Raw genomic sequence first — 24,130 nt, 5'->3', positions numbered from 1 at the left:
AATTCAAGGTCAAAGCCAGATTTGGACTGAATTATTAGGTACTAATCCCCAAGCCCCACACCAGACAGTTGACCCCACAATAGTTTCTGGGCCCTGCGGGCTGCATCTCCCTAAAGATAAAAGCAATTTTAGTACCTGCTGCAGAGAATATGGAGCAAACTCCAGGGGAGAGGGTTCTGATGGGATATGGATTCCTTCATAACAATTACCACACGCACCAGAGCTTTCAATGTAATTAAACCAATTCTTCAGCTTTGGGATCCATCTCTGGGCTCAGTTGCTTTTCTTCTTTCTTTTCATTCTTTCTTTTTTATAATGTTCTTGCTTCTTCAGTCTTGTATCTGAGTGCAGCAGGATATCTGAAATAATGACGAGTGGATGAACAAAAAAGGAAAAATGATTTCTCTTTTGGTGCCCTAATGGAAAGCAGTGAAAGAACTGAATCAAGAAGTTAATAGTTACTATCATTTATGCACCCTAGAAAGCTTGAGACGGGCGAACTCTAAATTATCTTTGCTAATGGTACAGTGGTAGCAAATGAAATGATGCCATGGATCTGTTTAGTACTTGCTATTTCCCAAGCGATTTTCCACACAATCTCTCATTGAACCTACCCAGCAACTCCTTGCAGTTGGCACCATTATCTCATATGACAGATGAGAAAGGTTAAATTACTTCTCAAAAATCACCCAGCCGATATGTGGCAGTCAGCTCTCAAATCCAGGCCTTTTGGTTTTGAGTCCAGTGCCCCATAAACAATCCTAAAATCTTGTCTGGGGTGTTACTTTTAATTTTCTCTCCCACAAAATCAATGCACACAATGGACAATTTGCTAGGTTTTAAGTGTCAGCTCCACTCCATCTTCTAGCTATGGGTAAAGGCTTCCAAACCAGAACTAGTGTGTGACAAGTTCTTAGAACAACCCAGGTGGGGTTTCTTACCCCTACTTTACAGTGAAGAATCTGAGACTTGGAGACACTCGTAACTCAGCCCAGACGTGTCTCTAGTAAATGGTAGGCTGCTGCCCCAGCCTGCTCTGATGGGGTGCCATGGGGCTGCTGGTTTGCAGGGTAGAAGTGCTGTTGTAGACGCTTGCCTCCTGGTAAGCCTGTGCAGGGTGGTGGTGTGTGTGGATGGGATGGCCAGAACACATTTGGCATGGCCAGTCCTGCAGTCCCTACCCCACTGGTGGTGGGCCAGCCACACCAGGTTGCTTTCCACAGAAGTGTTCCCGTTTTGCATCTCTGCGAACATGGATATGAGGAAGAACAGGAAAGTTGTGGGTACCCAGGGGAGAAGCTCAGCCTCCCACTCTCATCTGGACTTGTGTTTTCCTCAGTGGTCCTGTGCAGGCTGCCTGAATGTAAGGCTCAGGGGTCCAGACTTAACAGAAAGCACTGGAAGCTTACGAGGGGTCACATGCCGTAAGGAAGTGGAGCTTCAACTGCACTAATAAAAGAAATTGATTCCACTTAGCCACCCAGTATTTGTGGCTTCCCACCCCCAGCTGTATCCAAACCTTGGGTTGTGGTGTTATGCAGAATTGTGTGAACTTGAACCACCGACCTCAGGGAGTCGTGAGTGACAAGTGGTCTCTAGGGTCTGGCAGTCTGCTGATGCTTTGACCCCTTAGACCCAGCATCTCCGCCTTCCTCCCCAGCCTCCCCACTGAACTCAAGCCAGCAGAGGAGCTCTCCCTTCCCCCGAAATGCCATCTGAAGCAGATGGTGCCTCTCTCAGTGCACATAAGGAATAACCTTAACAACAATATTAATTGATCAGTTAATTAATTTAAAATTCTCATTGTCATGGGAACCCGACATGTACATAACACTGTGCTGTTTCCTAGTAAGTGGGCTGGGAGAGGCAGGCTTACCCCATTTGTCTGTGCCACCAGCTCTTTCCTACCTGCAGCCATGGGGCCACCTTGAAGGACAGTCCCATTCCCCTCTTTACCCCCTCCATGGAAAGGGGAAAAAGCCCATCAAGGTTTGCTGTCAAAGGGTCCACTGAAAATCAAGTTACAACCAGCAAAATGTGTTTCAGAGCATCTGGCCTCCAATCCATCAGCCCAGGACATCATTAATAACCCACAGCCTAATGACGGAGATGAATATTGGAGCAGGGAGCAGAGGGGTGGCAGCCCCTGAGCATCAAGGCGGAGGGAGAGAGTGACTTATGAGCTTGGTTCCAGGTGTAACCTTCTCCCCACCACCAAGCCGGGCCAGAATGATTTATTGATACAGTAAACGGATTTTTATAATTAAAATTGATTTTCAGTTTTAGCCTGGTCTGGAAGGGCTGGGTCAAGTTCAAGAAGGGAAAGGGGGGCAAGCCAGAGAAAGGAAGGGAAATGTACTCCCAATTTCCCATATATCTTGGATTGTTAGAGCAGGAAGGAGCCTCTCATTTTACAGATGGGAAAATAGCAGCCCTGAGAGGTTGATCTATTTGGTCAACCTCTGCTGGTGAAGTAAGGCAGAGCTGAGATTGGTTTTGGGTCTCCTGGATCTCTGAGATACACTCATTTCCCTGGGACTGTGTGTGCAGATGCTCACAGAGCCACAGTATACTGTTGTGCAGGTTGCTCACTGCACAAGGACTCCTCACTAAGGGGCTGAGTAGGGGCTGAAATCTAGCCATGTCTTGTGCGCTAGGGCAGAGTGGCTGCTACTCAGAGGATGTGCTCAAAGCCACCATCTGAAACTGTTTCTTTTGGTGCACTGCTTGAGACTGGCCAGCAGCTGCCCGGGTCCTCAAGGGCTGTGCCCATCTGACCCACTCCCTTCATTCAGTGCCTGGAGGTTATGCTGGGGATGTTTATTAACAGCCCCTGGTGGGCTTTGCTGTGCACAGTGTAAATACCCTGGGGTGTGGTGTGTCCAGCCCAGTGTCATTCATCAGGCAGAGAACTGGTGACACCGGCAGTGGCAGACACTAAGTGATAAAGAGTGTGAGTGTGTCTGCATATTCACACACAGATGGACCTGGGCACATCTGGATTGCACTGGGGCTGCTGGCACTCCCACATGTGCACACACTGCTCTTGCTCAGTCCCTGCAGGAAAAGCAGAGCTAGGAGAGAGAAAGTGAGTTTGCGTCCATTGCCAAATTTGACTGAGCAACCTTTTTCTGTTCCAGCCCACCGCAGGCATCACAGCCACAGGGCTCTGCATCCTCCGCCAACTCTGGCTGTCCACATTGGGTCCCTCAGCTTTTGCAGTGGCCCCTGTACTGGTGGCAGTTCTGCTCCTTCCCCTTCTTCCACGTCCCCTGGGCATGTCAGATTGGCTGTATGAGAGCAAGGAAAGACATTTGAATCATTCCCTTAATGAATACACATTGGTGTATTCATTAAGGGAATGATAAAAGAGTAGTATACTGCCTGTTTTCTAACTTACTATTTTTGAATAGACAATTTTTTTTACAGCAGTTTTAGGTTCACAGCAAATTTGAGCAGAAAGAGGTCCTATAGACCCCCTACCTCCTCCCACTGTCTCCCCACAATCAACATCCCCAACCGGGTGATCCCTTTGTTACAATCAATGAACCCACGTTGGCATATCATTATCACCCAGAGTCCACAGTTTTCGGTAGGGCTTACTCTGGGGTTGTACATTCTATGGGTTTGGACAAATAAAGGTATCCACCATTATGATGTCATACGGAGTGGTTTCACTGCCCTAAAAATCCTCTGTGCTCTGCCCATTCATCCCTCTCCACTCCCCCAACCCTGTCCAACCCCTGAAAACCACTGATTTTCTTTTTTAACTTTTATTTTAGGTTCAACACATACATGTGCAGGTTTATTGCATGGTAAATCGCATGTGGCTGAAGTTTGGTGTACAAATGATCCCATCTCCCAGGTAGTGAGCATAGTACCAGATAGGTAGTTTTTCAACCTTCAGCCCCTTTTCATCCTCCCCACTCTAGTAGTCCCTAGTGTCTGTTGTTCCCATCTTTATCTTTATGCTCACATGTGTACTCACTGTTTTGTTCTCACCTATTAGTGAGAACATGCAGTATTTGGTTCTCTGTTCCTGCGTTAATTTGCTTAGGATAATGGCCTCCAGTTGCATCCATGTTGCTGTAAAAAGCATGATCTCATTCTTTGTTATGGATACATAGTACTCCATGGTATCTGTATACCCCATTTTCTTTATCCAGTCTTCTGTTGATGGGCATCCATGTTGATTCCATGTCTTTGCTATTGTGAGTAGTATTTCAATAAACATACGAGTGCAGGTCTTTTTGGTAGAACAATTTATTTTCCTTTGGGTTGATACCTAGTAATGGGATTGCCAGGTTGAATGGTAGTTCTGTTTTAAGTTCTTTGAGAAATCTCCAAACTGTTTTCCACAGGGACTGAACTAATTTATACTCCCACCAATAGTGTATCAGTGTCCCTTCTCCGCAACCTCACCATCTGTTATTTTTTGTCTTTTTAATAATAGCCTTTCTGACAGGTGTGAGATTATATCTCATTGAACCACAGACCTTTCTACTATCTCCATAGTTTTTGCCTTTTCCAGATCATATAGTTGGAATCACATAATGTAGGCTTTCCAGATTGGCTTCTTTCATTTAATAATATGCATTTTAGATTCCTCCATATCTCCTCATGGCTTGATAGCTCATTTCTTCTTAGAGCTGAATAATATTCCATTGTTTGGATGTACCACACCATTTATTTATCCATTCACCTACTGAAGGGTGTCTTGTTCACTTCCAAGTGTTCTCAATTATGAATAACATTGCTATAAACATCTGTGCACAGGTCTCATTTGGTGGGTAGTGGATGGACCACCCCTCACTATAGAAGAACCAAGATGCACAAAGGCTTCAGTGAGTCCAGTCTGGCTGGAGGGCCTTGGGAATGCACACCTTATCCCACAGGTGCCAAGCCCTGGAGGTTTGAAGGGAATACCATGGGCTGGTTTTCTTTTGCTTTTCTTTTTTTCTTTTTGTTTGACTTGGAGTTTTGCTCTTGTTGCCCAGGCTGGAGTGCAGTGGCACGATCTTGGCTCACTGCAACCTCTGTCTCCTGGGTTCAAGTGATTATCCTGCCTCAGCCTCCCAAGTAGCTGGGATTACAGGTACGTGCCACCACATCCAGCTAGATGGGCTGGTTTTCTAAGCCGTGATCTCTGAGTGATCTTCCCAGCTGTACTGAGAAATAAGTCTGACCCTGCAGACTCTCTGTAGATGGAGGGTCCATCTGAGCTTTCTGTGCCATTCATTTAGGGTTCCCTAAGAACTCTAAACCCTGAAGTGGCTCAATACTGTCTGCTAGGGTGGACAAGGGACCTCTTTGGAAGTGAAGTCTCTAGGAGATGTAAAGAATGCTCCCAGCTCTTTGTTTTTGTAATTACCATGACACACAAGCAATAAATTAGGACAACAGTACCAATAAACACAGTTTAATGTTGTATCAAACCCTTTAATAAGTCATGTCTGATTGTATTTAATGATATTATTCTTATTATTTTTCTTCAAATTGGGTGTAACTGGCAAACACATAGCATAAATGTCTGCATTGAGTGGTTATATTCAATAAGAGTTTGGATTAGGCAACTAAGTTTTCACCCAACTCTGGGATTCTTTGGTCGTATAATTAGGTTAGTGCAGCCAACCTTTGCTTTCATAGTTATTTTTGTCTGCTTCCCAGGTGTTTTCTTGGATCTGGGGTCTGAATTGGTGTGGGTGGTTTCTCCAAGCATCACAAAAGGTCTAAGCATAGCTCCTACAGAATCGTGCACATGCGTATCACAGGGACACTGATCACAGGGGACAGGAAGGAGGAGGGTGGAGAGAAAGGAAAAAAGGCCAGCCCTAAAGGCAGGGGCTGTGGTCAGGCAGGGTCCCCTGTTCCTGGAGTCATTGGTAATACAGGTCTTTCACTTCTGCTCCTTGACTCTGCTCCCAAAAACAAGCCTGCAGCAGCCACTGCCAGGAATGGCCTGACGCCAGCCCATTCATGCTGAAGTATGAGTGAGAGAGAGCCCACTAGGCAATTTTTGATAAAGAACGAAAGCAGGAGGAAGAAAAGGAAAAATCGAATGGAGTGCCGAGGCATGCAAAGTTAACCTTTCATACCCTGTGGTGTTACCAATGCCACCCTTTGCTCAGACCCCAGCCCGCCTTTCATCGACGCAGCAGCTATTTGGTCTGCACTGTTTTCAGATTCCCTTCACTCCTTGAAGAAGCATTGGCCAGAGAAGTACCAGGGGTGGGGAGGCCCTCTCTAGGCTTTGCTGAGTCTCAGTGACCCGACATGAGGGCAGACCAGGGTGGCCTTCCAGGCCAGGGCTCTTGTAGAGAGTAGATGGACACTATGGGGTGGAGCTTTCTCTCCAACTTTTCTGCCTTCAATGACCCCTTTCCAGCTACACCCTCCACCTCGGAGAGCTGGCTTTATTAAGGCCCATGCTAGCCAAAGATGCCTTAGCATGTCAATGGTTTTGCTGCATTCTCCCTTGGCAGGACCAGGGTGAATGGCACAGAAAACTGAGATGGACCCTTCCAATTCCTCCATCTATAGACAGTCTGCAAGGTCAGACTGATTCTTCAGCATAGCTGGAAAGATCCCTCGGAAAACATGGTCCTAGGAAGCCCATGAACTTCCCTTCAAATCTACAGGGCCACGGCTGAGCATCTGACAGGGTCTTTGTGTCAGAACTAACAGCCCACTCAGTTCTAACAGCCTGGGAGCCCCGTGAAGTTCAGGTTGTCCTGAAGAATTGGCCCACCTGTGGGCTTCTGCTGCTCTGTGTCCCCAGACCATATCCTTGGCCCCAAGACAGGATGTGGATTCCCTACCAAGCTACAGGCAGCGGTTGCCTCAGGATGTGGCCAGCCCTGAAGTCTGCAGCCCCTGGAGCCAGTGAAACAATTCCATAATCGGTAAAGTCTCATGAAGTCAGACATACCAGCCCCTGCTGGGTTGGGCCGGAGTGACATTGCACCAACACACTGAGCGACTGTCTAGAATCCTGCCAGGCCCCAGATGATAGAGAGCCTTATTTGGAGATGTGTGTCATGTAGAAGGAGACAGACCTTGTGAGGGAAACATGTTGGCCAAAGAGTGACTTTAAGATATATTTGAATGGAAATGCTCCAAGCCAAACTCTGCCTTCATCATTGTCCATGATGTTTGGGGCAACTTGCCTCTGCAATCAATTAGGCAGCTGCTGCTCATCCTGGGGGAGCTACAGTCACCTGGCCTCTGCAAGCGAGGGGACTGGAGTGAAGAAAGGAGGCTGCACCAAGGAGCAGCCGTTGGTCACAGACACCTTGTGTTAGGGACCTGGCACTGCCACTCACTGGCTGTGTGACCTTGAACAAGTTGCTTAACCCCTCCCAACCTGTGTCTTCATCTGTAAACTGGAGGCTGTCATCCCTGAGCTGGCTACCTCACCAGATTGTGGTCACAGGCAATGGCTGTGAAATTGCTTATGAATGGGGAAGCCATGTACAGCTGTCCAGTGTCATCACTATGCTCGCCCCCACCCTGTCCCTGTGCCCCATAGCCTTCCACCTGCCGTATTGCTCAGATTCCACGGCAAAATGCATAATCCTCAAATCACTAACTCCTCTGCTCCCTACGGTCACGGCCAGTTGTCCCAAACCCAGCCCGTTAACAGGGTCATGGGTGGGAGAATGAGAGGAGCAGTACAGGGCTTTGAGAAAATACAGATGCCCAGCTCCTGGGAATTTTGATTTTGCTGCTCAGAGCTTGGCCCAGGCATCAGCATTTTAAGGGTTCTACTATTGATTCTGATGCCCAGTGAAGTTCAGTCAATTAACCTAGACTCCAAATTCCTGCCTTTCCCTCCTCCTTAGCACCTTGTAAGTGCCTTGATTCTCACCTTAAACTGTGAGCATCCCTGAGAGGTGTCCCACAACTCAGCAAGCAGTGGCATGGTGAGCTTGCCTGGGGAGGCACACAATCCAAACCAGTCCCCACTGTGCCCCAGACTCTGGTCCAAGTTAAGCTATATTCCCAGCAATATCCAAAGTAGGCTTAATGGAGGAGAAAAGCATTAGAAAATGAATTGCACGTATGGCATGCTACCTGCCCTGAATTGTCACATCCATTTTCTTGCTACTGCCTCAGCCCTGTATCCTGCAGGTTTGTTTGCAAACTCAGCAAATGCCCCATGTTTAATTGTGTCTGGAGGCTGCATCCTCATGTCCCTGTCACAGCAGGGGTTGCTGGATTCTGTGCCAAATACCACCATGCTGGGCCTTACTGCCTGACCCTGGCCTTCCAGACGTGCCGTGCCAACTCATGTCCCAACATGCCAGCACGCAGCACGGCCTCTTGTGCTTGGCGAGGAGCCAGCATGATCTCCTATCCCAGACCCACAGCGCACTTGTGGTTATGCCTGTTCACAGAGGTCAGGGGAGACCCTGATTGAATAAAGAGCACAGATAACCCTGGCTTCATTTCATCAGATAGTTGGAAGTGTTCCTTGTCTTTTCTTAACTTTTCCAGGAGCTGGGGCAATAAAGTTTACTTGCCTGGGTTTTCCTCTTTTCCTTCCTATACAATTCAAGAGCAGAGCAAAAGCTCTCAGAATAGCTGAAAAGAGGAGAGAAAGAGACAGGGGACTGGTTGGAAAGTTCTGGGGCTGGTTGTGTGGCCAAAGCTCTATTGATAGGGAGGGGTTTTTTAGGCCTGGGAACCACAGGGCATCACCCAGTGGAGTCAGTGGTCAGGTTAAGAATAAGACCGTGAGGTCCCATCACAGGTTCTCTTCAGTTCTGACTCCTTTTCCAGCATTTACTTATAAGGTAACTGAGGGCTGAAGTATTCAGCGATCACAGGGACACATCTGGAAACCTTTAAAGTTGAATTTTAAAATGGAACTTTGCATTAAGGGGAGTGTTGTCTGTCTCAGGAAAAGCAAACCCAAAAGATGAGTTGGCCCTGGTGGTCATGCCTATAAGGACAGATGCTGGGTGTTGGGTGTGGATGGTCTAGGACTGTGTTGAGTGTTTTACATGTATTATATCATTTAATCTGCATAGCTTTTGGAGGCTTGAGAATATTGAGTGCACCTGACGAAGCTCTTAAGTGACCGAGTTAAGATCTGAGCATAAGCTCTTGGACTGCACAGCCCAGGTCCCAGCAGCAGCAGGTCCCAGGTCCCCTGTGACCCACAGACTCCTGACTAACACTCAGTTACTAAGAGCCTCCACCTATCTGCTGTCCCTCCCTGTGGGCTGCTACACTTTTAGATCCTTCTCCCAGGTTCTCCATCTACTGAGCTTGTCTGTCATAGGCAATGGCATTTTGGTATTGGGAGTTGTCTGTTGCTGTAACAGAGGCCTGAATGGACAGAAAGAGGGTGGCTGAGACTCCTGGCCTTCCCCTAGGCCATCTACCCTGAGAATGGGCCCAAATTAGCCTCCTCCCACCCCATCTCCACCCCAAGGCCAGCAATTATTTCTGAGCTCGCTGAACCCCTAGTCTAAATATAGGTCTAATAGCCATTTCTCATTTCAGAATGGGGAATCTATTCTGAGTCTTAGTCAGATATAGATCAGACTCCCCAGATGCACAAAATGTGAAATGGATGCATTACTCCTGCCACCACCACCACTCACCCCTTGAAAACGAACTTCCTAATGAAAAGTAACTGGCCCGCTACTACAGTCCAGTGGGGTCAGCTCCTGGCAGATGGAAGCGGGAAGCTCTGCCTTACATCTGCAGCCTAGAAAGAATGAAGGCTGGTACAGCGCAGCTGGGTCTCCCGGCTGTCCTTCCTGTCCCACCCAGAGAAATGCAAGGAGGGACATTGCTGAGCACTGACAACAGAATTTAATCGTCACCTAATAGGGAGTATATTTACTACTCCCTTTATGCATAGGAGGAAACCGAGGCTCAAAGACACACTTTTGACAAGTGGCTGAGCCAGGAGTTGAATCTAGGACTTCAGAAGTCTGTGCTTTCTCCATTCTCTCAGAGACGATGTGCACACAACCCTTTACTCACCCTCACAATTGTTTATATGAATGATAAACAGAAATGGTTGCAGTAAACTCTAGTGGTTTCATAATTCATCATTAGAAGTTGTGACAATTTCCTTTCTTAGAATTCAAAGTATATTTCAGATTGATATCACTGTACTTTTTCAAGATCACAAGAGCTAGGGAAAGGGCAGAGCTGAGGGTCCCTATCATACAGATAGGTGAAGTAACGAAGATGAGAATAAAATTGAGGGAGATCCTGGAGTGAGACTCCTGGAGATTTTTCTAGCCATACGATAGCTATGATGGAATCTTCCAGCTAGAAAGGATGATCGAGATCAATTTATGTTGAACACTGAAAGCTAGACAGATGAAGACAATTGCTAAGGGCTTGCAGCAAGTGAGGAACAGGTCTAGGATTACAGCCCAGGTCCTAGGACCCCCAGCCCAGTGATGTCCCAGCATACCATGACTCCTCCACATGGAAACTAAACTGATGCAAACATAGTGCGTGATAGCATCTGCACATGTTGGGGCTATAGGCAGAGGTGCCCTGATACTCACCCAGTAACTTTTGTGGAGAGATGGAGTCTTCTCCATGTTGGGTGGAATTGGTGTGAGTTTTCTGCCGGAAGCTTCTGGGTGGACAGGTGACATCACTGAATAAGTGCATTGCCAAACAATGACTTTCCCACCTGATATGGGATAGTTAATTTTATAAGGAGAAAACCCCCATGGCCCAGGGCTCACTTCCAGGGTGCTGCTGGTCAGAAGGTGAACCAAGAGGGAGAGACCAAGCATCCAAGAGCCCTTTCCATAGTTCCAGAATATTAGAAATCTTGTGGGTATAAAGAAAAGTTGGGCCAGGTGTGGTGGTTCATGACTGTAATCCCAGCACTTTGGGAGGCCAAGGCAGTCAGATCCCTTGAGGTCAGGAGTTCAAGACCAGCCTGGCCAATATGGCGAACACCTATCTCTACAAAAAAGAAATACAAAAAAGATATTAGCTGGGCATGGTGGTGTGTGTCTGTAGTCTCAGCTACTCAGGAGGCTGAGGTGGGATAATTGCTTGAACTTAGGAGGCAGAAGTTGCAGTGAGCCGAGATCGTGCCTCTGCACTCCAGCCTGGGTGACACAGTGAGACTCTGTCGCAAAAAAAAAAGAAAAGAAAAATTCAAGCTGTCACCCTAAAATAAATTTTGAGCTGCACAGTTAATTTAGTTTAAAAGACTAAAGGTTAAAGCATCTTTAAAATATTATTTTAATTTCCCAAGTCTATAATACCCTGTCTGTGAAAAATTCAAACTCCCCAAAGTTAACCACTGTTAGCAGATAGTAGGTATCTGCTAGATATCTGCTAGGTATCTCTGTAGAAGTTATTCTTTGCACAAGGTTTGCATATATATGTGTACACAGCTGCACAGTTGTCTTTTGAAAACAAACATTGAGTCTTAATATACCCTTTTTATAAAATTTGTTTTTTTAACTCAAAGATGAATCATAGACATTCATCCATCTGATGCATACAGAATGTTATCTTAGAGTGTAGATGTGCCATGATTTCTTTAGCCAGCCCCCTGTGGATGGATATGTTGTTTCCAAACAGTCATTACTACATACAAAGCCACAGTGAATATTCACAGCCAACCACAGGTGTCTAGATGCTAGTATTTCTGCAGGAAAGATTCCAAGAGGAAGACTTGCTGGGTCATTTTAGGTTTTAGTAATAACTGCCAAATTACTCCTAAAAATGGTTGCACTAATCTAAACCCTCACCGACAGTGTCTAAGGCATAAAACCCTTTTAGAGGCTGGGCTCATGCCTGTAATCCCAGCACTTTGGGAGGCCAAGGCAGGTGGATCACGAGGTCAGGAGATTGAGACCCTCCTGGTGAAACCCTGTCTCTACTAAAAATACAAAAGATTAGCAGGGTGTGGTGGCGTGTGCCTGTGGCAGGGTGTGGTGGCGTGTCCCAGCTACTCAAGAGGCTGAGGCAAGAGAATCGCTTGAACTCAGGAAGCGGAGGTTGCAATGAGCCACAATCAGGCCACTGAACTCCAGCCTGGGCGACAGAGTGAGACTCCATCTCAAGACAAAAAACACCTTTTAGAATGCTGTCATTTTAACAATTGTCCTTTCATATTTGAAGAATTACTGGAAGATGCCCTCAAAGCCATATCTCCTAATGAAGAAGCTACATTTTGCCTGTGTAGGCAAAGATGACCTGTGTCCAGGGTGACCCAGACACAAGAGGGCCCTCTTCACCTTTCCCCAGCAGCAGGCTGGGCCCTGATCCCAAAATGGGAACTCGTGTAAGTTCAGGAGAGTAGGTGGGTACCTTGAGATAGGAGATAGGATGGAAGGAAGATGATTTAGGATTCCTTGGGTCATCTGTCATCTCTGCCTCCTTTTTAATCCAGTAGCACCTGGTCTCCTGAGAGTGGGGCCCCATGTTGATGGACCTAGAAGGTTCTCCTTCAGGAATATCAGTTTCCAACCATTTGAGCACCATGATTTTCCCAGAGTCAAATACCTTTTTGAAAAAAGATGTTTGTTTCCCAGCCAGAGAAGCCTCATACCCAGCCTTGGTTTCCTGCGGGGAAAGATGTGTTTATTTGCAAACATGCTCCTGTGGTCCAGAACACTTCTGCCCATAGTTGTGTACAAATGCCACTCCTGTGCTGAGACATGCACATCTGGGCACACCCCCTTGGGCTGCTGTGCACTCATTCACAGAATGTATCATTTACACACACTGTTTTTTTGTGGTTTGAATAGCTGGAGCATTGCTGGGGATGCTGGTCAGCAGAGCCCTTACTAGAAGGAAGTCAGAGAGAAGGGTCAGGTGCTGGATGGAGAAAGGAGTACCCGCCCAGCCTGCCCTGCCACTTCCCACAAGGAGCCAGTGCCAGCCAGCTAGGGAGCCTCAGCATATGCCTGGGGACTAGCTTGGCTCCACTGCCTGGGCCGGGAGTTAGGTGTCACCATGCCAGCCCCTCCCCGCCTTCTTTTTGGCTGCAGGAACAAAGGCTCCCATTGAGCAGGCTGTGCTTGGGAAACACACAACAGCAGGTTCCCGGTCCCAGTTCAGAAGGGGCCATAGTCTTTGTGTCATTCGCTGAAAGATGGGCTGGAACAGGAGCAGCACTTTGATCCCCAGGACAACAGCCCCTTTCCACCTGCTGGGCTTGGTGATGGGGAGGGAGGCTTGCATTTTCCTCCAGGATGTGGGGCCGTGAGGCTCTGCCCCTGCTTCAGCCCTGACCTAAAGGCTGGGTCAAGAATGAGCATCTTGGCCAGGAGTCTGCATCTAGGGACTGGATATCAAATGAAGAGTGTTGGTAACCATGTAGCCTTGGACAAATCCCTGCAGCAACTGAGCTTCAACTGAAAAATGAGAGGATTGGCAGCTAGAATGTTTCCAAGGTCCCCTTTGGCTTGTTAACTGTGTGAATGCCAGAACACTCCTGTCATCCTCCATTCCTTTGCACCTCCATGTTGGCGGGGCTGCTCTGGGACTGCAGTCTCCTCTGTGAAATGCATGGGATCTGCCTAGCTAGAGAAACTCACACATTGCAACCCCACAGCCCTGGAAGTCAGGAAGCCGGGCCTCCTGAGCCTGTATGTGAATGTGAGCATGAGAGCTCAGAGAAGGAGGGGATTTAACCTTTACACTAAGAGTTTAATCTGTGGCAATAATCTAGAAATGATAGGTTTTAGAGTAGAGCCAAGATTGTCAAATCAATGATCTCCAGGGGATTCTTGGAGTATGCACAAGTGTAACAGGAACCACATTCATTCATTCACTTATTTATTGATGTGTGCATGCAAACATTCATTTACTTTTCTCATTTACTGCGCATGAGCTGAGTACTAGGTGTAGTGGAGTGAAGAGAGATGACTTTGCACCACCCATCACAGGGGCATTTTATCGGAGGAAGATGCTGGAACAACAGAGTTGCCATTAGCATAACACTAACACATTCATATGTGTCATCCCAATTAATCTTCGAAACAACCCATCAGGGTGCTTAGATGAGGAAACAGAGGCTTGATGAAGTTAAATAAGTTGTCCAAGTCACACAGTCATGGCAGATCCAGGATCCAAACCCAGGTCTGTTTTTCCCCCAGATCTCTGCTTCTCACTTGTCCCTGAGATAAAACTATTTCAAACTCTATTTTTCTCCCTAACCACATTTGAAGGAGTAAGAAAACCTCCTGGAGGAGGAGGCTGTGCTGAGACCAATTGTCATTCTCTCTTTAGGGCTGCTACTTGGTGATCTGCCCATAGTGGGGGACTCCTCAGCCCCTGAACTCAGCCAAACCTTCCTGATAGTATAGTAAGTAGCCTGCAATGCTGTGAAGTTTTCAACACAGGACCTGTGTTCAGCAGAGGGACCAGAGGTTTCTCAATCCCCTGTACTGTGTTCCAGGAACCAGTGGTGTCTGGCAGGCCTGAGGGTGGGCTCCAGTCCCCAGCTTCATTTCAATTTCCACCTTTGCCACCACCCTGCTGCGTGACCTTGGGCAAGCTGCTCAGCCCCTCTGGGCTATGGCTTTTCCATCTGTGCAGCAGGGAAGTGGATTGCTCTCCCACTTGGCGAGGGCTCTGGCTAATAACAATCACATGCCATTGCAGCGCAGCCCACACTGGGAAGCCTGAGGATGGGGTGATTTCTTGAGGCTCTGCAGAAAGCACACTGAGAGCTCCTTGCCCAGCTTCCCAGCTACTGCCTTTGCTAATGAGGACCAACATATGTTGATGATTCCGGCGTCGGCACTCGCTCCTTGGCTGTCCGAGTTCCCGGAGCAAACTGGCTTCCTATTAGGCATTTATTCTTATTAATAGCAACAAATTGCAGCCCTCCGCAACATCTGCTACTTTTCGTTTTCAAGAAGCTTCCCAAATCATTTGTATTGGTAGCATTTTGTGACCAATTCTTTGAGGCAGAGCAGGACTGGATCCCCCTAATCTGAAAATGAATCAAGTGAGGCATGAAAAATGGGAACGTTTTGTTCAAGGTCACCCAGACACACAGAATAGATTACAGTTTGGAATCCCAGCTCTCCAACCCTCATGCCCTGTGGCAGTTGCCTTTGCTATTCTAAATATCGTCGGCCTTGACCCCAGAGGTCCTGCCTAGAGTCAGGTAGGGATAGTGGTGGTAGCCAAGGCCGCTGCCCTTGACCCTGTGCCTCTGTCTGCCCTCAGGTGAGGCCCCAGCTGGATTAGCCCCATGGCCCAAGCACCAGCAGGAGGAATTGCAAAGCTCAAGGCAAACCATTCCCAAGGAGCTTTTACTGTTGCCAAGTAGAAAAAAATCATTTTTCTGACACTGGGGCAGCCAGATGGCCACTACGGGGGGTCTGAAGCACATCTGTACTTCTGGTCAGCTGACCACATCTGGAGGGCTACATTGTCTTTCCAGAGTCTTCTTCAGCCCTTTGCTCAGGGGCTAGACTTTCCTGAGATCAAGAGATCTATGACCATAGAATTAAGAGAGCATAGCCAGCATGGGAGGTACTGAGAAGGGCCATTTATCATGTCAGACCCGGCTTTCAATAATTTCTGAACTCATACCAGGTACATATGCCCTTAATGTTTGCATGATCTATTTGAAGCACAGGGTGGTAAGAAGCGACCACACTGCAGCCTTCCCCCTCCTCCATTAGACTGATCTCTCCTCTCTCCCTCTCATGGGACTTTTACATCCTGGTGTAACTTTCTGTCCAGCACCTGTGTATCAGCTAGCTATTGCCATAATAAAGCTTTGTAACAAACCAACCCAAAACTCAGTTGTATACAATAGACATGAATCCTCACACTCATGGCTCTACAAAGCAATTGCATGTCAGCTCCCTAAGCTCAACTGAGCTGGGCAGTTCTGCTTCAAGCTGCTGCATCAGCCAGGGTTGTCTCCTGGCTATAGGTTGGGCTCAGTTCTCTCTCCATGTGGGTTCCTTTGGGGCCCAGGCTGAGGAGGAAACAGCTATTTTGGGAAGCTCGTCTCATGGCAATGACAGAAGCACAGAAGGAAAAGATGAGCACATAAGCACATCTGAAGCATTAATTTGTCTCAAGTTTCCTACCATTCCATTGGCCAATCAAATCCTGAGGTCATGCCCAAAAGCCAAGAAGTGGGGAAATGCATGCCACTTCTCTATTCACCATGAGGCCATAGGGTGGAGACATAAAAGTCTCTTTAGGGGGTGAGGAATTGGGACTCATAATACAATCTGCTACAGCCTGGGACCAGCCTCCTGGCATCTGCCTTTCTTATCAGTTAGCTAGGTTCAGAAACACTTGCCACCTTTGAGCAAAGAGAACAGGAGTGACAGGGTTCCAGGCATGTGAAGTGACTTGAAATAAGCACAGCTTCTTGAGCCACTGCTCAGCCACAAATTGCAGCCCTGGCGGTGAGGGCCTTGGAGCCATCACAGGGAGACTCCACAAAACCTTTGTGTGGTCCCTGGCCAGCAGAAATAAAGCTTGGAAAGGCAGCCAGTGGTGACCAAAGGAAATAAAGGCCGGTGGAGAGGCTTTGAGGAGCTCCCTAAGACCAAGCCACCGAGACCCATGTGTATTACTGAGCTAAGAATTTGCCATAAAAGGACTAAGTTTTCTCAACTCTACTTCCTCTGCTCGGGGACAGTGGCAAGGAAGGACAGCATGATGTACAGCACCAAGTGCGGCATCTGCACAGCTTGACAGTTCCCCCAGCAGCCTCTTGGAGTTTCTTAATGGGTCATCTTGCCTCTTTTTTTCTTTCTTTCTTTGACAATTTTGAAGGAAATTGGGTACTTAAGAAACCTTTTGGACATTTAAATTAACTCCAACCATCAGGCTCACTGTAGCCATCGTTGCATTAGCATCCAATTATAAGAGTAGAAATGGAGTAATAACTCACATTTTGACCAGAATGTCAAATGCTTAAACAAATTAGAGATACACACAGAGACTGCATGCTATATCTATGGAACATTTCTGAATGTAATCAGCAGAACAGCAGGCACCTTCAGAATGTGAGCAACAGGCAGAGTGGGACCCTATTGCCAGAGGAAAGCATCTTTTGAAATATCAGGGAAACCAGGCGGGAGTTGGGCAGTGGGGGCCAGGACTCAGAAGCTGTAAGAATTCCTCCAGCTGCCATGGAGGACCCCCAGGCTCCCAGGTCCCCAAGCAATGGGCTCAGCTCATCAGATGGAGAAACTTACGAAGACCAAGGCCATGACTTAAAATCTGATGTGGGACCCTTTGCTCTCTTCTCAGTCATTCATTGCCTTCCTATGCTAGGCCATTGTTTTGTAAATTTGTGGCCTTTGGAACTGAACAGGTTAGGAAGATGATGAGGATGATGATGATGATGATGATTGCATGTACAACAGCAAATGATCATTCTATTTACAATTATTTAAAACCAAACCAAACTACATTATATTATTTAAGGAAGCTTACCTTGGTGGCAAAAGGATAAAACCACCCAGATTCCCAGAAAGGTGATCTAGGGGGAAAGGAAGTGTAAATGGGGAAGGGCACACAGGTGATTTCTGGCCATAACTGTGAATGAAAAATACCAAAGCAGAGGTTGAGCAACAGCAGGATAATTTTCTAAAATCAGGGGTCGTTTGACCTCGTGTGAGTTATTTGAATTGGGAACTCCTCGCTTAGGCCTTTTGGAATGGGTGGGAGGTAAGGAAAATTTCCAGGAAGAACAAGGCTATGGCATTATTTTTCTAAGTCAGGAAACAGGTATCCAGACCTTGAGAATGACAGAGCCAGTTATGTAATGATACACGATAGGAGACATTTATCCAAAACCCTTTGTCTATTTGAGATTACATTGAAAAGAGTAGCAATGCCTATCTTTTGACTGAAAGATCTCAGAATGTTTCATAAACATGATTGTATTAGTCTACGAGCAAAAGCTGTGCCCCTTTGACCCAAGGAGCTAAGCAGAGAACAGGTGTTTTCATATCCATGCTGCCATGCTGAAGATGAAGTAATTTGTGAAGTCCACTCAAAAGGGTTATTTCAATTTTTTTATTGTGGTAAAATACACATAACAAAAATTCACAGTGTTAATTATTTCTAAGTGTGCATTTGTAAGTACACTCACATTGTGGTGCAAGCGTCACCACCCTCCATCTTCTGAACTTTTGCATCTGCCCAAACAGAAAGTCTTTGCCCATTAAAGAGTAAACTCCTTATTCCTCCCTTCCCCAGTCCCTGGCAACCACAATCCTGCTTTCTGTCTCTATGAATCTGACTACTCTAGGCACCTCACATAAGCAGAATCAGGCAGTATTTGTCCTTTTATGTCTGGCTTATTTCACTTAGCATCATGTCCTCGAGGTTCATCCATGTTGTAGCATGTGTCAGAATTTCCTTCCTTTTTAAGCCTGAATCATATATTCCCCTCCACTATATGGATATACCACATGTTGTTGCTTCATTAATCTGTTAATGGCCATTTGGGTTGCTTCCATCTTTTGGCTATTGTGAGTAATTCCACTATGAACCTGAGTGTGCAAATGTGTCTTTGAGATCCTGCTTTCATTTGTTTTGCTTGTGTACCCAGAAGCAAAATTGCTGGATCATATAGTAATTCTGTTTAACTTTTGAGGAACTGCTAAACTGCCTAATAGGTTTTTGCACAAAGCCAGACAATGTCCCAAGACAATGTTATGCAGACCCTACCCTAACCCTGCACCCAATCCTTCTCCCCAAGCACAACTTATGCACACGTGGAGGTCCCCAGTGGTGATGGGGCTCCCATCTCTAGAAGCAGCAAAGGTGAAGCTGCAGCCACACCCATCAACACGTTTGCTAGAGTCTTGTGACCAGGGGACAGACCTCAATATTCTGTGGTCTCTGATACAATCTATCATTACGGTAGCTTAGGTCATGTCACCATCTGATTTGTTCTCCAAACAGAAGTCCCTCCCCCACCCCATTACTTTCTTTTTTCACCTCTTCCTGTGGTCTGAATTCCCTCACTCAGTTAATTAGCATGCCTGGCACTGCAGCTTAAGACTTTAATCAGCGTGGGGTGGTTTTAATTAATCGTGTGGCTCTGCATCTGGAGTGGTTTGTGTTCCAGGGTCAGGAGAGGAGTTGGAGATGGGGGTTGGGAGAGGCAGCTTTGCATGGTATAAGGCTATGAGTGGCAAGTCTAGGTATTTGGGGAGAAAGAATCATAGAGGCAAGGTGGCTCAGAGGCCATCTGGCCACCTGTGCAACGTACTAGCAAGGTGTGGATGGTAACTGGGGACATGAGGGAATACATTTATACTGAGCTAAATGGTTGGACTAAATCCAGTTTTCAAAAGTGATTGAAAGTATTAGAAAAACTTCTGATGCTTTGCAGAATTAACCATGGGGTAGAGAGTGAGGCAAAGCAGTGATAGAGATGGAGAGGTGTGCAGCCAGCCTGGGAGGCCTTGGCCATGCTAGAGACTATTGCCTGATGGTGGAGCCTGGGAGATTTCCCTGGTTCTGTCCTTCCTTGGGAAGGTCCTGGCAAGGTGAAGGAGGTGGCACCTAGCTTTCAAATGATGGTAACCTTTCTACTTGGACTGTCAGAATCCTGTTGACTCCCCAATTTGAATGTCCACACTTTAAAAAGAGTGGAGAAAACCTAGATCAAGTTCAGGAGAGAGTCATAAAAAATGATTACATCATAAATATAACTATTCTGTAAGGACAGACTAAAGGCAGTTGGGTTGTTTACCCTCAAGATGAGAAAGCTCTAGATGCCTGGATGATTGTCACCAAGAGAATGTTTTCTTGAAGGTGGACCCAGTGCCATTGTTATACATGTCCAGGAAAACCATACAAGTGAGATGAAGTTGACCCAAGAGACTTTGTCGGAGCATTAACAAGGAGCTTAGGATGTTAGGACTGAAAGGGAATTCGGAACTAACCTGCCCAGTTCCTCATTTCTCAGATCATCAAGAAGCCCAGAGAGAGATTTGTCCAAGTTTACCCAAGAAACTGGGGGGCAGAACTGTGGCTGGAACCCAAGGCTCATAATACCCGTGCAGGACTTGTGTCCCTGTCTCACATGGACCCACCTACATGAAAAGCTAAGAAAAGCAGATAGTTGTTTCAGAAGCTAGTAAAGATAATGAACAAGTCCTGAAAATGAGATAACTCCGGGTTTCATCCGAAGTGTGGAACAATGAATGGTTTAGGGGCAAATATCATAGTTCAAGGAGGAAATGACTCTATCAAGGTATTAAAAAAGAAAAGTTCTCCCAGGTCTGTTGAACTCCTGACAGAGTTCCTGAGGCCTCAGAAGACTGTCAGAGGAGTTTTCTGGGATGTAGGGGAGAGGTAAGTGACAGTACAAGGAGGATTGGGATATTAATAAAAAGGATAGCAGCGATCCATCATAGCCATCACGTATAAAGTGCCAGACCATTTACAAAACCATTGCATGGTCTGTGCTTTGGGAAACTGAATTGGTGTGGGGGCCGGGGAGGGGGGATTTTTATCTCCAGTTAAGCCGGAATTTGAACCTAGCTCTGAGGGCTCTTGCATTCTTTCAAACCCAACAAAAAATGACTCATGTTTAAAATCAAGAGGAGGGACTTGACAATTCCAGGGTATGGACATTATTAAACACCAGTTTCAAAATATTTTAAGAATCTGAATGCAAAGATTTTTGAGAATTTCACATTCACCAAGGAGCTGGCTCTTGACTTGATGTGGAACATTCCGGAACCTGCAGCCACATTCCATCCAAGGTGTATTATAGAACTTGTCAATAGGAGAAACTGGGGAGGGTGGTAATTAAGTTTAAAGCAAGAAAATGTTTTTGATTGAGCAAGGCATGATTTTCTGTTTAAGCCCATGCAAAATATGGAGTGCTAGACAAGCAGCTGGAACATATGAAAACATTATTGTGTACTTATGGTTCCCAAATTTCACCATTTATGGCCCCTTTTATTATTTTTTCCCTCTGTGCATTATGTTTTGAAAGATTCTGTCTACTAAACAAACTGCATTTATTAAGTAATAACATATTTCCTATTTTTAATATGAGACGTACATCACTGAATATGGATAAAAAACATAAAACAGCAACAATTCAATTTCCATTAGGCTTTGGGAAATATTGAAAATAGCTTGTGGACCTCATTACCACTCATGAATTCCTAGGAGTCCAGGTACTTTGGGTTAGGCGTCACTATTTATATGCTTACATAACTAGCATGTCTATGCTCACTTAAGGAGTGAGAAGAGAAATTAAAGACACAACAGGAAGAGGGCAAATTCTTGGCTGGTGTGGAGCCAGTGTGGGTAATTCATAAGGAACTAATTGTTAAGGTTAATTAGTAGGATAGGAAGGTCATATGTAGGCAGACTCCAGGCACAGCCCATGCAGATTACATGAGCAATAATAAAAGAAAAGATAAAATTCCAAATGTGCAAAAAAGACATCTGAGAAGGTGGAGGAAGGGCCACCAAGGTCAAGGTCACTGCTGTCAGAATGGGAGAGGGAGGCTAAAAGGTTGCTTGAAAGAAGTGAAAACGCAGTGTGGTCATTAAGAACTCTCAGTGTGTACTTTGGAGAACAAAAAGATGCATAAAGGGAATAAGAAAGTTGAGGGAAAAGAGATCATGTGGGATTTGGAATTAATTATTAATTAATTCCAAAAGAGAGTTGGAGACTAATTGAGCAGCTCTGGTGCCAGTTTGCCTGTGCGTGAGTTACAAGTAGCCCCTGCCAAGCGGACATCGTTTTACAGAGGCACATGCCCCATAAAACAGCAGGGGAAACACTGCCTCTGCATTTGCTCATGTAACAGAGAGGGTTCAGCCAGGTAGTGCAGTTTATAGTTTTCTGTGCCTGTTGTCTGGTGGTGAGAAATTAAAAAGGACGGCCACATCAAATTCTTTTAGCTCAAGCTGAAACATCAGATAGGATTCTCCATTGAGATGAAAAGGTATCCCAAATGGAAAAGGATGATGTAAAATTAAAAAAAAAAAAAAAAAAACTTTTTGTAAAGAAGAAACTGGCAAAACAGAGAATAAAGACCAAGGCTATAAAAAGAAAATAAAAACTCTGTTTGATCCAATGTGTCATTATTGAGTACCTACTATGTAGCAGGTGCTGGCAAGTCATGTAAAGAGACATCAAGGCAAAGCTACATTGGAGAACAAAGAAATTCAAAAGATATTTAAGAGCATGCAGGAAATGGAAGCATTTGGGCTAAGCAGAAATGTCATGTGGAACATTTTACATTAGCAGGCGGCTGGTGAAAGCTAATATAAAGTTTTGGGTTGGAGAGGAAGCCTCTAGTCATGAAAAGAGTGTGGGTAGGAGGAGAAATAGCAGCAGATGCTCTTTGAAAGCACCATAGTGAAAGCTTTTAGAGCCAGTTGGCCAACATTATGAGAAAGAAAGAGCGGGTAAGTAACAGCTACAGAGTGAGCTTATGATATCTTGGTAAATGGCAAGGAGGAAGAGAAAGAGAAGGGTCTTGGTCTCAGGCTAAATGCTCTCTGGAGCAGCAAAAATGATGAAACGTGAAGGAGGACTGGAAAGAAGGGGAAACACTATAGAAAAAGAGAAATGATGAGGGAGTGAGAATGACCATTTGCACTTATTAAATTGATAGGAAACAAATACATGATGAATTGGCCATTTGTAGAGATATTTGGGGGTTTCAGAGGTAGAAAACTTGAAACGAACGCTGTAAATATCTTTTCTAACAACTTAGTATGGACTGTATGGAGTCTGTATTCATGGAGACTGCTAAGAAAATAATATGGCTGCTTGTCTCCCTGGATGCATGTGTGGCCACCTCCTCAAACATAATCACTCAAGGTCCTTTCCCACACTGGGCTCCAAGCACCTTCATGCTCCTGCAACATTTCAGGTGATCCACTTGATATTTAGAGCAGCATCTCTTCTGGTACACTACTGGGTATTCTGCAAAATCTTGACCATTTTCTCCCTACCCTGATATCCTAGCTCACCAGAGTCCCTGTGGAGTCCTGTGGTCAGTATCGGAGCTGCGGCGAGTGCCTTGGCTCGGGCGACCCCCACTGTGGCTGGTGTGTGCTACACAACACGTGAGTACCATGGGGAGACGGCCTCCTGCCTCCTACTTCCTCCTGGTAATTCCCTCCCTCCACTTCTTCTCTGTCATCACTGCCTTTCCCTTTGATCTGTCTTTTCTCCTCATCTTCCTTGCTCTTCCTTCCTAGCATCCTTTCCAAATTTTATTTCCCTTCCTTTGTTCTTTCTGACTTCTCTTTAAATTTGCCAAATTCCCTTAAGAAATATATGGCAATGGTGGCATGGGAATGATGATGGGTCAGGATATAGTTGTCACGCTGGGTAATCATACACTGGAGGGCGGGAAGAAGCAGGATTCCTGGACTTTCCTGACTGTGGCTTACTGGGCTGGAGACTGACTTTCCAGGACTGAACACCAGGAAGAAGGCATTGGATATTTTTTTCTCCAGCTTCATACTGGCCATGAAATCGTGAACAAGATATATACTGTCCCTTTAGTGATTCCACATCTCCTTAACATCTCCTTCAACATCTCTATAGGATTTTCTGGTTTGGATCCACAGTTAAAGTGTGTAGCACCTGAGGACCCTCCCACTGCTGTCAAACACCCATCAGCTGGCTGTGAGTGCACTTGGGCTAGAGTCACTGGGTCAGTAAAGCCTGGCCTGAGTGCTGGCCACTTGCCAACATGCCTCCTTTTGTGTGACTCCATTTTATTCTGTAGAAGAGGGAAGAAGGCAATGGCATTATAGTGGAGGTAAACGGTAAATAAACCAAGGGGCAGGAATAGGGCTCAAACAACCAGAAAGCTGAAGGCTTTTCTTTGGGGATCTGAAGACCCTTGCCATTAATACCCGGAGATGCCAACAATGGTTGGACCTCACTCTGACGAAATTTGGTTCCAGTCCAGCTATTGTTGTTTCTGGCCAACACCTGAAATGTGCCACTTTGTAAGCTGGATCCAAACATTATAAATTAAGAAGAAAAACTTTATTCTTCCTACTAAGAACCTGAACTACATGTGACCAATAACATTTACCAATAATTTTCAAGTATAAGAAGATAGGGGTAGGATCTTGTCTTCTCCCCTCCCCTTTGCAAAGAGTGCCTCTAAAAGTTAGAAAC

At 46.0% G+C, this 24,130-nt stretch overlaps 1 protein-coding gene and 1 long non-coding RNA gene across 3 annotated transcripts in view; one reads left to right on the top strand and one right to left on the bottom strand.

The window, feature by feature from the left end:
* The window catches only part of PLXNA4 (plexin A4), a 449,834-nt gene that overhangs the window by 313,911 nt on the left and 111,793 nt on the right, over nucleotides 1-24,130 (top strand). For both annotated transcript variants that reach the window (XM_023207833.1, XM_023207834.1), the window contains one exon: nucleotides 22,958-23,058. In XM_023207833.1, coding sequence (XP_023063601.1) covers nucleotides 22,958-23,058 — 101 coding nt within the window. The remainder of the gene's footprint in view (nucleotides 1-22,957; nucleotides 23,059-24,130) is intronic.
* Nucleotides 145-3,596, bottom strand: LOC111539841. Its single transcript, XR_002730811.1, has 3 exons — nucleotides 3,555-3,596; nucleotides 2,866-3,074; nucleotides 145-359 (listed from the first exon to the last, which is right to left on the bottom strand). It is a non-coding gene; the product is annotated as an uncharacterized LOC111539841 (long non-coding RNA).

This window comes from Piliocolobus tephrosceles, chromosome 8, assembly GCF_002776525.5.
Source record: "Piliocolobus tephrosceles isolate RC106 chromosome 8, ASM277652v3, whole genome shotgun sequence".
Lineage (NCBI taxonomy): Eukaryota > Metazoa > Chordata > Mammalia > Primates > Cercopithecidae > Piliocolobus > Piliocolobus tephrosceles.
Note: the sequence above shows the minus strand (reverse complement) of the source record. Positions and strands in the feature narration are given on the sequence as shown.